Source organism: Misgurnus anguillicaudatus, chromosome 18 (assembly GCF_027580225.2).
Source record: "Misgurnus anguillicaudatus chromosome 18, ASM2758022v2, whole genome shotgun sequence".
Lineage (NCBI taxonomy): Eukaryota > Metazoa > Chordata > Actinopteri > Cypriniformes > Cobitidae > Misgurnus > Misgurnus anguillicaudatus.
In genome coordinates this window covers 14,833,951-14,850,886 of record NC_073354.2, presented here as the reverse complement: position 1 = coordinate 14,850,886, position 16,936 = coordinate 14,833,951, and the positions used below count along the sequence as shown (strand labels likewise).

Below are 16,936 nucleotides of genomic sequence, written 5' to 3'. Positions count from 1 at the left end.
TAGCTTTTTAGACGATTTCAGCAACATAATTCATCATCGTTCTAAAAACCATGCTTACAATGGGTCTGATGCCCATTCCAACTAAAGTCTGATGCCTATTCCAACTAAAACAGTAAATGTTCATGATTTAACAAAATTCTACATTCTGTTCAAATTTCATGCAAATATCTGATGAAATGAGAAAGTTACAAGCAAAAACATGTGAATAAGCAGCATTTTTGGTCACACACTTTCCACTGACATCCATATATAACTTTTCCCTCTGATTTCTATTAAAAATAGCATAACTTTCTCAATCCTCAACGGATTTTTACAATCCAGGTATCTTTGCAAATGGGAATGTATGTTCTGTCTAGCCATGGGATAAATTTTGAGCTTTGGGGTTTCTGAAAAATTTTCTGCCTACAATGAGCTAACGTTACGGTGTAAAATAAATGTTTATGTTAGCTACAGGTCCTTGAATTATTGCCTGGCTGCCAAACCTCTCCACACATTTTTGATCCATGCACGTCATGAAACCGTATGTATCATTACAACTAAATGTAAATCATCCATACAAGACAGTTTTTCTTACACATAATTCTTATAATTTTTCTCAAACATGCTCTTTAGTGACACACCCTGGAGCCCCCAACAAGCACACTAATAATGTTTAACAACAAAGGATTAAACTGTTTGTGGTGGGACAGTCCTGAAAATGTCTGTTTTTAAGTTCAAAGCGTTTTTTAAAAAATGAATAAAAATGTGTTTAACAAAAGCTATACGTTTTTTTTTTAAATAGTTTCTATTTATTTCCCACTTTGTTAAAATCATATAAGAAAAGAAACCTTTTAAGCAGATTTAAATTCTTGTTTTGGAAAAAATTACCCCCACTCTAAACAATTTTAAACGCATTTATACTGATAATTAGTTTACAGAATAAGATCAAAGTGTAGTGAAATGCCAATGCCAAACCAAAACTAAACATAAACCTTTCAGTCGTTTTTATTTGACAGTAAATTGACCGAATTATTACGTCCATAAAGAAATAATTTTTACAAGACACCAAACGTGAGTTTATTGTGTACCACACAACATCATACAACTCCCACAATTCAACGCGCGCGAAAATTGCGCATGCGCCTTTAATTTCGAAACCTCTTTGGCAGACTGTGCTTGAAAACTATCGGCTAACTGTGCGTTTGTACATTTGTGTTTAGTGTGCAGAAATGGCTGCAAGATATGACAGAGCTATAACAGTGTTTTCTCCTGATGGTCACCTGTTTCAAGTGGAATATGCTCAGGAGGCAGTAAAGAAGGGCTCAACTGCTGTGAGTATTTACATCATCTAGTCAAGAGGGTTAGCGTGTTGGCTAACGGCTACACAAATGCACAGACTCATCACTGCTTAATAATGGTTTATGGTGAACAAGTGCTAACGTTAGGTACATATACACATAATGCGATCGTTTATGATTGTTAGGAAACAGTTGGCTCGTTGGATTTATTTGCAACAGTGTTTTAAGTGAGACAGAGCTAAGCGTGACTTGCATGTTGCGGCTAACATTAGCATGTGCTAATCCTGCAGATATTAAAACTACATAAGAACTGCCATTTGCTTGTTATCGTGTTGTCATAAATGCATTTAACACTTAAGTCTAACACACAGTGTACACTGTGAAGAAATTGTGACTGGGATTTGGTAAACGAGCTAGCCAGCTAATGAATGAAATTAACAGTTACAAAGGTCTGGATAACTGTGCTTAGTACGTTTACAACCTCGGGAAAGTTATAATTACTTCGGGTTTTACAAAATAAATAAAAATCAATGTCTTTTAATTGATTGTTAGGACGTTTACGTTTTATAAGGCCTTGACAACATGACACACAAAGTTTCGTTTTCTCGATGTGATTACTCATTTGTCCTATAGAGGGCGATGTAAGCCCATAGCAAAGGAGTTGACATGGCTAACGTTGGCAGCATCCAAATACTTACAATATTTTTGTTTTAAGGTTGGAATAAGGGGAAAGGATATTGTTGTCCTGGGTGTTGAGAAGAAGTCAGTGGCAAAACTTCAGGAGGAGAGAACCGTCAGGAAAATCTGTGCTCTGGATGAGCATGTGTGCATGGCCTTTGCAGGTAAGCCTCATTTATCTTTGTTTTAAATGGACATTTTTACAAGACTTTTTTAAGATGTCAAATAAAACTTTGGTGTCTCCAGAGTACATATGTGAAATTTTAGCTCAAAATATATCATATAGATAATTTAGTATAAAATATTAAAAGTACCACTTTGTATGTGTGAGGAAAGATGTGCCATTTTGGTTAAAATGCAAATGAGCTGATATCTGCACTAAATTGCAGTGCTGTGGTTGGATAGTGCAGATTAAGGGGCGGTATTATCCCCTTTTGACATCACAAGAGGAGCCAAATGTCAATTAGCTATTTTTTCACATGCTAGCAGAGAATGGTTTACCAAAACTAAGTTACTGGGTTGTTATTTTTCACATTTTCTTCGTTGATAGAAGTACTGGAGCCATTTATAGCACTTAAACATGGAAGGTCAAATTTTCATGATATGTCCCCAATTTTTGTTTATATTTAATAATGTTTAAGTGCTAAAAATGTGAAAAAGAACAACTCAGTAACTTAGTTCTGGTAAACCATTATCCGCAAGCATGTGGAAAAAATAGCTCATTGAAATTTGGCTCCCCTTGTGATGTCTAAAGGGGATTTTATTATAATAGTGCAGATTAAGGGGCAGTATTATCCAACCACAGCACCGAGAGAGAAAATAATTGACAGCACAATTAAGTTTTAATAAAAATAAAAAACACCATTATGGCGAGCAGTGTTTGCATTTAAAGGGACAGTAAGTAGGATTTTAAGTGTTTTATTAATCAAAATCAATGTCTTTATTCATAAATATGTCCTTGTTCATGTCAATGACCCCTTCCAGTGCTCTGACTTTTCTTTATAAGATTAGAATTTCTTCCATGTCGTTCCGCCATACTGATAAACTATAATAGCAGACAGGGACAAAAAGCACTAGCCTACCAACGCGTTTCCACAACGCGTTTTCATTCAGAACATGTGAACTAGCTGAAACGCACAAGGAGATCAGTGAGTACTTAACGGCTACCGTCGTTGCAACACGCATTTGGAAAAACGAGGCGCTAGAGAGCACTTTTTGTTTGAATGCAAAATACAATTTCACCACTAGATGGGGGTAAATCCTACTTATTGTCCCTTTAACAGGACACACCCAAAACCTACATATTTTGCTCACACCTACAAACTGGCAATTTTAACATTATAAAATAAATGATCTATATAGTATTTTCAGCTTAACCTTCACATACCGTATTTTCCGGACTACAAGTCGCACTTTTTTCATAGTTTGGCGGGTCCTGGAACTTCTAGTCAGGTGCGACTCATACATCAAAAATATTTCATATGAACCAAGAGAAACTATTACCGCCTACAGCCCCGAGAGTCCGCTCTATGCTGCTCCTGTATTTATGTAATTCAATGGATTCAGTGATGTGGATTGACTTCGGGATCTTTTTGAACTTGATTTGGCTTGTCATATTAATTTAGCCTATTCAGCCTCCCAGGTATGCTATTGTGTATCGTGTAAATAACTGTTTATGTTACTTTAACATGTATGGACACCTATTCAGCCTGCTCTTCCTTGCTATGGTTTAGTTGAATAACTTTCCAGATTAAATGTCTGTTCTATGGCTTGGATTTTGTGAAATCATTTTCTAAATAAACGCAACGTATAGGCCATTGCGACTTTTATATGGTTTTTCCTCTTCAAAACGCATTTTTGACTGATGCGACTTATACTCCGGAAATTACGGTATGTACTCTGGGGACACCAAAGATTTAAAAAAAGTGTCATGCGAAATCTCCCTTTAATCTGTTTGTATGCTTATCTGTAGCTGCTGTACCTGTGTTCCTGACACTGTAGCACAATCGGTAGTGCATTGTGTTAGCAATGCAAGCTTATTAGTTCAGTGCTAATGAAAGGCATACTAATAAAAAACCTGTTTGTGTGTTGTCCAGGTCTTACAGCAGATGCCAGGATTGTCATCAACAGAGCGAGAGTAGAGTGCCAAAGTCACAGACTTACAGTAGAGGACCCAGTTACTGTAGAGTACATCACCCGCTACATCGCCACACTTAAACAGGTAATATACTTATTCTGCTATAATGATAATAAATCTATCAATCTATTCATTCCCATCTTGCTGACTTTGTGTTCAAGTAGAGCACAAGGACAAACTACAGTGTATCAGGCAATAAAGCCTACATTAATACATTGGTTGCAACTTATTGTTTTTTATGTTTTTGTGTTTGCTCATTTTGCAGCGTTACACTCAAAGCAATGGACGTCGTCCCTTTGGTATCTCTGCCCTTATTGTGGGTTTTGACTACGATGGCACTCCACGTCTATATCAGACAGACCCCTCTGGAACATACCATGCATGGAAGGCAAAGAAGCGTTAGGAAAGCAGCGATTGATCGGTTGTATTCTTCTGCACCCGTTTTGCGTGTATTGATCTCATCTGTGTCATCAGGCAAACGCAATCGGCCGTAGCGCGAAAACAGTGAGGGAGTTTTTGGAGAAAAACTACACAGACGAAGCCATCGCTACTGATAACGATGCCATCAAACTGGCCATCAAAGCCTTACTAGAGGTAAATCCATCATTACCACGGTTAAGTGTGTACAAACACATTCTCATATCACATAGTTGACGGGATGTAACATGTTTGCTGGAGCAATTGTATATGATCTGTGCCACATAGGTTGTGCAATCCGGGGGCAAGAACATTGAGCTGGCTGTGATCCGGAGGAATCAGCCCCTAAAGGTAATACACTTACTATTAAAGGAAGAGTTCACCATGTCAATCTATGCTGTAGATATGCTCTCAGGAGATTTTGACACGCTTGAACCAAAGTTTGATATTTTGTGGTATAATTACATTTTTGCAATCCAAAGGGACTTATTTAATGTATAAATCTTATCAGTATATATTCGTTGTGATTCAAACCCAAGACCTGGTTGTTCTTTGCACCACGCTGTACTGGTTAAGTCTGGTTAACACATGGCTATTATACTTATTCGATCATAAAGCACGAATATTCTCCGGTTTTGAGTTTAAAAGCCTGTGAATTCCGTAAAGCTTAGTTGTATTAGGGGCGGTTCACATTTCGCACCAAAACCACATGGAAAACGCGACCGTTGGTTGGTTCCTGTAACGTGACTTGCGGTGCGCTTGCGGCATTCAGAACATTTGATATGTTTTTAACTCGATGCGGTGTGGACGTGTCTGAAAAAAAACGAACCCGTTGCATCTGTTATGAGCACGCATACCAAGTGCCTACATTTGTAATAATGAACTTGAGCGCGCAAAAGACATGATATGTGAACCGGCCCTTAAAGGGGACATAAAATTATTTTTTTTCCTTCTTTAAGTGCTATAGTTGGGTCCCCAGTGCTTCTACAAACCTAGAAAATGTGAAAAAAGAACCCAGTAACTTAGTTTTGGTAAACTATTCTGTGCAAGCATGTGAAAAAAACATAAATGAAATTTGTCTCCCCTTGTGATGTCAGAAGGGGATAATTCCACCTCTTAATCTGCACTATCCAACCACGGCACTGCCATTTTTGCTCACATCTACAAAGTGGCAATTGTAACATGCTATAATAAATTATTATGGTATTTTAAGCTAGAACTTCAAATACGTACTCTGGGAACACCAAAGATTTTTCTTCTTAAAAAAGGCTTGTACAATGTCCTCTTTTAAAGGGACACTCCACTTTTTTGTGAAAATGTTAATTTTCTAACTCACATATGCTGCGTTGAGGCATAAAAATCGTGCCTAGTTTGCCGCTTGAACAGTTTTTGAATGCATTCGCGCGTCTAGAGCAAAGTAGACGTGCGGAAAAAGCAAGCATTTGACGCGCGTTAGAGACAAAATCCGCTTCTTGTGGGAGGGGCCAGTGCTATGTTGTTGTCTGTTTGCAGGATGGCTGATGTTGATTGTGCATTTATCGAGAGAGTTACCGGTTTGTATTTGGTAACCTTACTATAGGGGGAAAATAAACGGCGCAGGTCAATAAACATGAGGTGACTCAAAAGTGAAATGTGTATTACAACTTCCCAGGTTGCCCAATGTCCTCACTGACACTCTTCCAAGCGAGGTCCTTTTTATTCCTGTCTCTATAGCAGTGGTTCTCAATCCTGGTCCTGGAGCCCCACTGCTCTGCACGTTTTGTCTCTCTTATCTGACAGACAATGAGATCTCTGCTAATGAGCTGATGATTTGAATCAGCTGTGTTAAACAAGGAAGACATACAAAATGTGCAGAGCAGTGGGGCTCCAGGACCAGGATTGAGAACCACTGGTCTATAGAAATAAGAACTTGTGTCATATAGCTCCAGGTGACTGCTTCGAACAATATCAAGCCTTCCTTCAGGTTGAATGAGTGACTCCGGGCGCGGCTGCCGCCACAGCAGAAAGCAGGCTCCTGATTGGTTAACGCGCCGTGAAATTCCGCCAAAGCTCAAATTTTTCAACTTGGGCGTCAGCCACAAATTTGCATCAAGCGTAGCATGCACAAAAAGGACCATTCGCGTGTATCACGCCAGCTGCTCAATTCGCGCGAATGAGGCGGAATCGCGTCTTCCGCGCCACGAGACATTGACTTAACTTTTGAAATCACTTGCGCTTCACGCCTCTACCGCGGCTGGTGTAAACGCAGAAATTGAGTTAAATGTTTGATTTTTATAGTTTTTGGATCCATTCAGCCGTTCTCCGGGTCCGGCGCTAGCACTTTTAGCATAACTTAGCACAATCCATAGAATCTGATTGGTCATTTTTGAGTACAATGCTAATGGTCTAAAGTTTTTATATTTTTCCTATTTAAAACTTGACTGTTCTATAGTTACATTGTGTTCTAAGACCGACAGAAAATTAAAAGTTGTGATTTTCTAGGCCGATTATGACTAGGAAGTATACTCTCATTCCGCCATAATAATCAAGGACTTTGCTGTCGTACCATGACTGCAGGAGGCGCAATGATTTTACGCAGCAGCCGAAAATAGTCCCCTTGGTAACTTTCAATAGCAGAGGACTATTTTCAGCACTGCGTAATAATATTGCGCCTAGTGCAGCCATGGTACGACAGCAAAGTCCTTGATTATGTCGCTTGATTATTTTTAGCACAATGTTTAGGGCCCTATAAAATCCGTTTTATTTTTCCCCAAATTCCGTTTTATTTTTTCCCAAATTCCGTTTTCTCCGTTTTAATTTTTGCAAATTCCGTTTTATCCGTTTTAATTTTTGGCAATTATATTTTTTACCCTTTACTGTTATTTTAGTCATAAAAACAGTGTGCCTTTAATGTTAATGATTAAAATGTAAATGATTTGGGGAAAAACAGGATAACACGATTACTTAATGACTATAAAAGATGCATTTACACACGCACACGTGCGCGCGCACACACACAAACAACTCAATTCAATGCATTGTTTAGTGTTGTTGCAGGAGGCTACAACAACGTGTCAAAGCAGTGGTGCCTTCAGAAGTGCCTTAAACACATCAATCCAGCGGAACGCGATCCATATTTTATACACAATCGCTTGAAATGCATATAACTTAGTGATCTGACTAAGGAAAGCATGAGCACGCAGCTCTTTGCACGTGCGAGCGAAAGAGAGACGGAGAGCGGCACCATGATGCAGATGATTATATTTTAAATGCGAGGGATAGTTAGTTTGCCTCAGCTCGCTTGAAATGCATAAAACTGAACAAATACATGAGGATTTGTGTTCGCACTTCGGACAGATGCGTGAGCTGCACGTGAGAGAGGTAGGCTACAGTGAGACAGACGTGGATGAGAGAGTGCATGTATCTTTGCGCTCACCGTGAACAGAGTGTTGACAAAACTTCCAAAATAACAGTTCTCCGGTCACATAAAAGTCATGTGAGACCTGCTCGGAACCAAGTGCTTAGCGTCGAATTTCTTAATTTTTCGCTGACGAAAGCAGAGTCGTGGAGAGCCGCTTCACCATGGTTTCAGTGTTTTGGAGGGGGTCTGAAACGACGGGAGGGGGCGTGTCGCCCAGATTTACTTTCCCGGTCTGCATTTCCCCCAGACATACGTTCGTCTCCCACACAAAAACATCATTTTATTCAAAAAATGTAAAATTCCGCAAAATTCCGCGTTAATACTAGATTCCGTGTTAATTAGCCAATTCCGTGATTCCGTCCGTGATTCCGTGATCGCGGAAATTATAGGGCCCTAAATGTTAACGGCCTTATCAGATTCAATGGATTATGCTAAGCTATGCTGAATGGATAAAAAAAAGGTACAAATCAAATGTTTAACTCTATGGGAACTGTAAAATGAGCATTTTTTCAAAGAAAGTGGAGTGTCCCTTCAAAGTTTTCTAATTTTTGAAGAATGACTCCTTTAATTTCTTTACTTTTGCCCTGAAAAAATATTATTTTCAACCATTTAATAGCAAAACACAAAAACTGATATGTTTATTCATTTGGTTATCAGTTTAGTGACACATTTGTTGCACCCCTCTCTCTCCCCTTCTCTAGATTCTAGAGTCCAAAGAGATCGAAACGCTGGTTGCTGAAATAGAAAAGGAAAAAGAAGAAGAGGCAGAGAAGAAAAAGCAAAAGAAGTCTTCATAAACCACTTTCATAAACGCATACTTCCTCTCCTAATTTTGTTTATATGGGCAAAAGCACTTGGTTAAAGCCAACACTGACTGTACCCCACCTCTCATCTGCTAAGAGCACAATCTCTCACTCTTCTGCTGGACCCAAAAAACAGATTTAGTAACCATTTAGAAATGTATACAATATTTGCTTTATGGGAAAAATTCTACTTAAAACATGTTCAGGGTTTACATTTGTGTAAAGCATCCATGAGAGTTTGTGCTCTGGTCTGTCTATCCTAATAAACTGGTTTGATTTGTACCCATGGCCTGATTTGTTTTCATTATGATGGAAACTATGCATTTAGAGAGTAAATGCTGTTTATAAATACCTGCTGTTTTAGAGCAAAGAGTTAGGATGGAAAATTACTGTCTGTGTGTATGAACGGAGAGCAGGCATCAGATAACATTAAAAACATCTTTGTTTTTATGAGTGAGCTCATGCATAATAATCACGGGGAAAATTACCTCTGTCTTCCTCCATTTGACGTGCCGTCAGAGGAACGGAAACCTAAAACGCACACATATATTCTGTCTGTGCGGCTTTGATCTGAGACGGTTAACAGCGTGTGCAGCTGATGATACGATCAATAATTAATTCAATTGAAGAGCTGCAGCCTGGAACGATTTCAGTGGCTCTTCATCGAGTCCATTGTGTACAGTGTCTATGCATTAGTCAGCACGAGGGGGCCGTGAAACGCTGATGTCAGATGTCCTTGACAAAAACACTGATAGGTTTTATGCACAAAACCTGTTTTTAAATTTAAAAAAGAAGCACATTTTGTGCCTTCAGAATTTTCTGCACTGATTTTGTAAGCTTGCATTGGCATGCGAGACTGAATAGCATGCACGCACACACTCTAAAGGGACTGTGAATGCTGCAGGCATATCAATATTTAGCTCCCAGCGTCTCATTCATGATTATTCAGAGCTAATGGAATATTTCAGAATCCTGTACCTCAGGCAAGCACACAGAGTATTTAAGTTTCTGAGGTTGTGGCAAGGCATACATTAAAGGAGCTCCTTTTAAGAACATTCAATTAAAAAACGCAGACATTGGAGGGAAATAGTGGAGGAATTTAAAAGTGATACTGGGCAGAGGTAAACCCTACTGAACTATGACACTGTCAGATAGCTTTTAACTTCAATCCTCTAGAGCAGTGGTCTCCAACATGGTTGCCAGCCAAAGCACAATCTGCTAACAGCCACAATTTTTAATGATAACATTAACTTGAGGGATATATTGTTCACCAAAAATTTAATTCTGTCATTTAAATCAGTGGAAAGAAGTTTTTAATAAAAAAAAATTTGGGGTAAAAACAAACCAAAAATGCCTATTTGAGTAATTGAGGTACAAAAGAACAAAAAAAAAAAACAGTAAATAAATGCATAACTTTTAAACATAACATACACCGCAAAAAAATAATACGCTGGATTTACTTAAAAATGTAGTGAATAATTTTTGCTTCCATTTTTTAAGTAAGTATTACATGGAATTTTAAGCAATTTATGCAATTGCTTAAAGGTGCAGTGTGTAATTTTTAGAAGGATCTCTTGAAAGAAATGCAAAATAATATACAAAACTATATTCTCTGTGGTGTATAAAGACCTTTTAAAATTAACCGTTATGTTTTTATAACCTTCGAATGAGTCGTTTTTATCTACATACACAGAGGGTCCCCTTACATGGAAGTCGCCATTTTGTGCCGCCATGTTTCTACAGAAGCCCTTAACTCTTTCTCCGCCATTGACGAGATATCTCGTCAATCAAGAGAAAACGCTTCCCCGCCAACGACGAGTATTTCTGTCTTTCCGCAATACCGCTTCCGCAACTTTTTAAAACCCCCAGAAAGTATTGCCCTATGGCAAGCAGCTGCATGCCCGTGTCTGTTTTAAAGATTGCTCTGAATGGGATCTCTATGAAAAGTCAGTCACAAAAATGGAATTATCTCAGCTTTTTGCTCAAAATGTGATTACAAAAGAACTACTGAAGGTAGGATTAAACTTTTTTTTTGTTGAAAGCAGAAGGTCTGTTCTTTCATTTGATATATTGTATGTTTATATATTTAAAGAAGAACATTTTCTGGAAGGCATTAAACTTTTGTGAAAATCATGAAAAACGCTGGCTGGCAACTTTTTTTAAAAAACGCTGGCAGTGAAACTTAGTTTTTAACTAAGTTGTCTCCGACAATGAAATGTTTTTCCGGTGGTGGCTATCGTTAGCCTGGCTCTGCCCTCCTACATGCTTCTGCTTAATTTTCATTTCGCTTCAGTACTACGTCTGGGACTGCTCTGTAGAGTTTCGTTTTTTCCTGCAAAAATCTGCAGGTCCAATCAGCGAACAGAGGGGGGTGGCTAAGAACGATGACGTTGAGGTTGTGCGTCAGTTTGAGTTGTAGTTCAGTAATGGCAGCAGAGAAAGAAGTGAGAAAAGTTATTAGGTCGTTGTTGCAAAACTGCCGAATATACAGAAGTTAAAGCCGGAGTAGAACAATGTTTGCTAAGTTTTGTTGGTCTGATCATTCGGACTTGTTGTTTCCAGCCAGTTTCGGCGCGTGACATAAGTCACAACCAAATGTTAGCGATTGGTTATGACAGATCCTGAGTGACTCTGGGCAGATCCAATAGTTTTAAACTTCAACAGAGGACCCTCCTTAACGAAAGTAACGCTTTGCAATGGAGCGTGGCCAGACTCTCTGTACAAATGAAATGAATGTACGAGAGTATGGTTGGAGCAGGCTAGGCTATCGTAGCTTCTTTATGCATTTCAAAAGTGAGGGTTGGGCAGTGGACTGAGTCGTTGGTTGCAATTCGCAACCTTACCACTAGATAACGCTAAAATTTACACACTGCACCTTTACAATTTCAAGTAAAACTTACTTAAAGTGTATGCAAAAATGATGCACTATATTTTTAAGTAAATCCAGTGTATTCTTTTTTTTTTACAGTGTTACTACACTAAATGACTTTCTTTCTCCAATGGGGTGAGAAAAAAACTCTTGAGATAAGTTTACTTTTTTCTTAAACACTTAATTCAAGAAATATTTTGCTTGTTTTAAGCACAAATTCACTTAAATTATATATTTTTTGTCTAAAAACTAGACTTCTTTTCTTCAGTCTACTAACCTACTCATCAAGAAAACACATCTTGATTTAAATATAAATATTAATTTTTAAATATTTGTATTGAAAACAAGACAAAAATACTAAGTAAGAAAGTCATTGTTTGCAGTGTAAGTTTTTACATTTATTAAAAAGAAAATATTATATTTTTATGAAATTTCTGTAAAATATAAAGGGAATCACATGCCCAATTTTGTCCACTAACACCAGATTAGTGCAGTTCTAATTAACAACACTTGAGGGTTAAAGGGGGAAAGTCTCCATATGTGCAATAAAATCTGAAATTTGTGAATTTGGGGAAAAAATTCAAGGCCCTGGGAAGCTTTTGAAAATATACATGCATAAAATAGATTCAAGCACTTTCAATGTAAGACGTTTCCTGGAAAAAAATCCATATAATTCCCTTTGTAGTGTAGGATAATAAAACATTTCTAGCCTTTTAAGCACACGTGCTAAACACTCTTCTGTATGCGAATGTTGATTCATACCAAAATGCTTTTTTGCATAGTTGTGTTTGACACATGAAAACGTCTCAGGTTATGTATTTAACTGTTGTTCCCTGAGAAGGGAACAAGACGCTGTGTCTCCCTTTCCATACTTCCTGCGTCCCTGTAACACCGTCTTTGGCAATATTTCAGATAGCGATATACTTCCTGGTTCCCGCGTCACCCTGTCTTTGTCATTAAGCCTCACCATTGGTTGCATTTAATATACACATTCAGACACACTTACCCCTGGAGGCGTCCCCAAAGTGTCACCGCAGTGACGCAGCGCGAGTTCCCTCGAAAGGGAACTGTAATAATGTATCTTTAAAAGGTAACACGATGTAACCTTGCTCTTACTTGAAATGTATCCCCACATTTAGTCCTTGAGTTTGAGGGTATTGGACCTGAAAAGTCCTTGAAAGATCCTTGAATTTAAAGTTGTGTGGGAACCCTGTATTTAGCTTAATTACCCTCAAGATGTTTCAAACCTGTATAAATTTCTTTGTTCTGCAGAAACAAAGATTTGCAATCAAGCAGGTTTGGGGCACCATTGGCTTCCATAGGAAAAAAACTATGAAATATAGTGCTCCAAAACTAGCACGAGCATTACTTCAAAATATCATCAAAGACATTGCAGGTTTGGGACAGCTGACAGACGGAGTGACGGAGTTTTCATTTTTGGATGAGCTATCCCTTAACGTCAGTTAAATAAAACGATAAATTGGCTTAAAGTTATGACCAGTCTTGAAAAGGTTTGTAATTAAGTCAAAGCAGTTTCAGCAATTATTTTTGGGCTCTGTAGTATTATCCTGCTTTTACTGGTTAGTATTAGTTTCCACGCTACCATCCTGCGGTGATTTTGATGCCTATGGCAGTATAGGTGTGATTGGTTGGTTGTGGTTCCCAAGGCAGTGTTTTGTTCTGGTTGGTTTGGCCTGGGTGGGGGCACGTACTGCCCTGGGGCATGTACAGACCTCTATACAACCCCCAATCGACTTTGAAAACGCAATAACAGTCAGTCTATTACAACATTTCAAAGCTGTTTGTGTAGCGAAAGTCATTTCTGACTCAATCTGAAATGAACGAACACACATTGATGTGGGATAATACCCTTATAAAAAACACAAAACCTGCTGCTGTAAGTGTTTAATCCCATTGTGCCATGTATATATACATAAACATATACATCACAATAATGACAGAAATATGACAAAACGTCAGTGTATTCACATGTTAACATTGTGACATTAAATTTCACCCATCTAAACACAAAACAAACTAAACATTTGAGGTCAATCTACTGCAAATATGTTTTATATAACATGAGAGATTGTCTGAATGTGGGGTCTTGTTCCATGCAGAAAATCAGATCTCTCAAAGTGACTCGAATTGGGGGTCTCTGAATAGCAAACTGCCCGTATGGACCTAACAACTGAGGGGTGAACAAAAAAGAATTAAGTTTGTTTGACCTAAAATGAAGTTGGAACTGCTACTATAGTTACACAGAGATAAAACTCATTTATTATTATACTATGAAAACTCACTAATAATCAGAACGACTACTAAAAAAACTCACCTTGATCCTGGAGCAAAAAACACACCATAAGAGAGAATGATAGAGTTGGGTGCAAATTTAATCCGAAGTGTGACTCGGCGATGTTAACTAATAATGCTAATGCAAACAATTGAACTTAAGATAAACGGTTGAAGCCCTTAATACTTTTGAACCTCAGTTAATCTTTGGGTCTTCATCCAGATGCATATTCTACTACAGAGATAAAACCTCAAAAAGAGGCAAATACAAAACTTCCTCGGGCAGAGGAGGCTTTTTTCAAAGGCCTGTGTAATTTAAGTTCACAAAACTCAAACCCATCTTTTCATGTATTATAATTCATCTCTGCCTAAAGCAAAGAGAATTCACAAACGTAAAAACTAATTAAACTAAACTAATATACAATCTTTCAGTCTTTTGTTCAGTCTATTCCTTAACACTTAAACCCCACGTACAATCATGCAGTATTTTACACATCAAGTTGTTTTCCTTTGAAGCGTATTTTGCATTTAAGATGCTTTAAAAATGCTATACTGAGCATCTTTGGTGTACAGTCGGAGGTCACGTGACATGAATTTAATGCAACCCATAAGTGTAAAACCATTTTGGTTGAATACAGACAGAAATGACTGAAAGCATTGTTTATGTGTGCAAGTGATTATTTTATATATTTATATGTGCTCATTTTCTGTGTATATAGTACACAGAAAAACGATCATACAGCACAATAGGGTGGTTGTACAGACTCGTACGGGTACCTGGTTGGCCCCTGGGCCGGGGGCCTCCAGAGGTTTCCTCTTACGGGGCCCGAGGGCTGCCAGCGCTGCCAAATTTGCATCTCTGTGCTCCATCTGTGCCAACTCCAACTGCTGCATCTAAAAAAGGGTAAATAAAAATGCAACGTGTGTTTGACTGGCATTCAAAAAATCAAATCAATCTTTCCATCGGCCTAACGGATTCCACGTTGAATGTTTGGGAAAAAATGGAAAGCTGTTATCGGTGATAAATCTTTCATATGAGCACTATTGATTTAACCGATAGCTATGACAAAGAACAGAAAGTACAGAAACGTGTCATGTGTGTACACCGTGTGTCAGGGAGCCCGAGTAAATCAGCGTTACCTTGTAAACAGACACACAACTCTTCCGGAGGGCTTTCATTACATTCTGTTCCCTGTTTGGCCCCGGGCTTCAATTCCAGACCCAATATTAGACTCAATTAAAATGAGCCCCCAATTAGGGAGCCTTGTCTCCGGGGTATGTGTATATGTGCGTGTGTGGATTTGTCTATGTGGGGCGCAAATGGGACTTTATGAAGAACATTGATTGTCCTCATTGCTATACAAGGGAGCAGAAGGAATGAAAAACAGGTTGTGGAGGTGTTTTTTATTTTTTATTTACGCAAACACACAGAAATCCATCTACCTCTTTCGCTCTCTGTTTGAGACGCTGTTGGTCTGGGTCTTCGTTGTTGGAGCGGCTCTATAAATGAAAACAAAGGTTATATTTGTGTTTCCCCCCGTGCTGAACAAACTCGTCGTGCCTGCTGGTTACCCGGGCGATACGGAGCAATGCTTCCCGCTCTTCTTCCTCTCGTCTCTGTTTTTCTAGTCTCTCAAGCTGCTCCAGGAACTTCAGCTGAGAACGCGCGTCATTGGTCTGACTGTAGCGCCAATCATCCTTACCACAGGAAACACACACACACACAGTGTTAGGTTTTAACCAGACACACAATACTGAATGTCAAGTTTACCCTTAAAAGAACAGTTCCAATTAATAACGTTGAATCTCGTTGGTTCTTGCATGGGATAAAACGCATATCTAGTCACACAGCCCATTCTCATAAATTGCGTCTAGTCTATTTTTTGCATGCATATGATACAGCAGTCCTTCCGTTCACTTAATACCACGCGTCTTTCGTGTCATTTTATGCATTGGTTTCTCAATTTTTCTATTTTTAAACCATTGTCGCTTGGGGTTAGATTTGGGATTTGGGTTAGGATGTGATTTAATGTATCTGTTTCTACATTATTTTTCTATTTTTAATCCAGGAGGCGGGAGGCGCAATGATACGGCAGCAAAGTCCTTGATTATTACGCCAGAATGAGAGTATAGTTCCTAGCCATATCTGCCTAGAAAATCGCAACTTTTAATTTTCCGTTGGTCTTAGTACACGATGTAACTACAGAAGTGTCAAGTTTAAAATAGGAAAAATAATTGAAACTCTTATCTGGTCTAATCAGATTCAATGGATTATGCTAAGCTATGCTAAAAGTGGTAGCGCCAGACCCGGAGATCGGCTGAATGGATTCCAAAGCGGTAAAAATGAAATGTTTAACTCTAGGGGAGCTGGAAAATAAACATATTTTCTAAAAAAAGTGGAGTGTCCCTTTAACTCTTTCGCCACCATTGACGAGATCTCTCAATGGTGACGAGATATCTTGTCAATCAAGAGAAATCACTTCCCTGCCAATGACAAGTATTTCTGGCTTTCCGCGATACGGCTATTATCTACTAGGTGGTGCCCTTTCGCAACTTTTTAAACCCGGAAGTATTCCCCTATGGCAAGCGGCTGCATGTCCGTGTCTGTTTTAAAGATCGCTCTGAATGGGATCTCTATGAAAAGTCCGTCACAAAAATTTAATTATCTCAGCTTTTTGCTCAAAATGTGGTGTTTTTGCAGAAACCTACCCATATTCTAAAGCTGATTACAAAAGAACTACTGAAGGTAGGATGAAACTTTTTTTGTTTTAAAGCAGAGGGTCTGTTCTTTCATTTGGTATATTGTATGTTTATATATTTAAAGAACAACATTTTCTGGAAGGCATTAAACTTTTGTGAAAATCATGAAAAACGCTGGCTGGCAACTTTTTTTAAACACGCTGGCGGCGAAAGAGTTAAGGGCCCACTTACACTATCCAAACCAAGCCACGCCCCGGGTGCATTTGAACCCCAAAGCCTGGTTCGTTTGACTAGTGTGGCCCTGTCCCAAATGGCGCACTTTATGTAGACTTTTGGTCTCGTGGTCTTAAATTGCACGTTCTT

General features: G+C 38.6%; 2 protein-coding genes across 5 annotated transcripts in view; one reads left to right on the top strand and one right to left on the bottom strand.

The window, feature by feature from the left end:
* Positions 1 to 16,936, bottom strand: part of taf4b (TAF4B RNA polymerase II, TATA box binding protein (TBP)-associated factor) — a 52,580-nt gene that overhangs the window by 16,217 nt on the left and 19,427 nt on the right. For 2 of the 4 annotated variants that reach the window (XM_055186171.2, XM_055186172.2), the window contains 4 exons: positions 15,446 to 15,571; positions 15,317 to 15,373; positions 14,651 to 14,767; positions 13,472 to 13,772 (listed from right to left, as the gene is read on the bottom strand). In XM_055186171.2, coding sequence (XP_055042146.2) covers positions 13,638 to 13,772; positions 14,651 to 14,767; positions 15,317 to 15,373; positions 15,446 to 15,571 — 435 coding nt within the window. In that variant the 3' untranslated portion in view covers positions 13,472 to 13,637. Of the gene's footprint in view, positions 1 to 13,471; positions 13,773 to 14,650; positions 14,768 to 15,316; positions 15,374 to 15,445; positions 15,572 to 16,936 lie in introns of those variants that run through there. The other 2 variants (XR_012358617.1, XM_073855915.1) reach the window with 2 other exon arrangements.
* Positions 1,108 to 8,994, top strand: psma8 (proteasome 20S subunit alpha 8). The gene is made up of 7 exons (XM_055186174.2): positions 1,108 to 1,310; positions 1,993 to 2,119; positions 4,052 to 4,176; positions 4,358 to 4,480; positions 4,567 to 4,686; positions 4,798 to 4,860; positions 8,611 to 8,994. Exons 1-7 carry the CDS (start codon positions 1,209 to 1,211, stop codon positions 8,704 to 8,706), a joined length of 756 nt encoding a protein of 251 aa, XP_055042149.1. The 5' UTR covers positions 1,108 to 1,208; the 3' UTR covers positions 8,707 to 8,994.

Excerpts from the sequence above, each read along its gene's own strand:
- psma8 (XM_055186174.2), top strand. The coding sequence starts at position 1,209 with ATGGCTGCAAGATATGACAGAGCTATAACAGTGTTTTCTCCTGATGGT. Across the intron at positions 2,120-4,051 it reads TGTGTGCATGGCCTTTGCAG|GTCTTACAGCAGATGCCAGG; the intron begins GTAAGCCTCATT and ends TGTGTTGTCCAG. Across the intron at positions 4,861-8,610 it reads GGAGGAATCAGCCCCTAAAG|ATTCTAGAGTCCAAAGAGAT; the intron begins GTAATACACTTA and ends CCCCTTCTCTAG.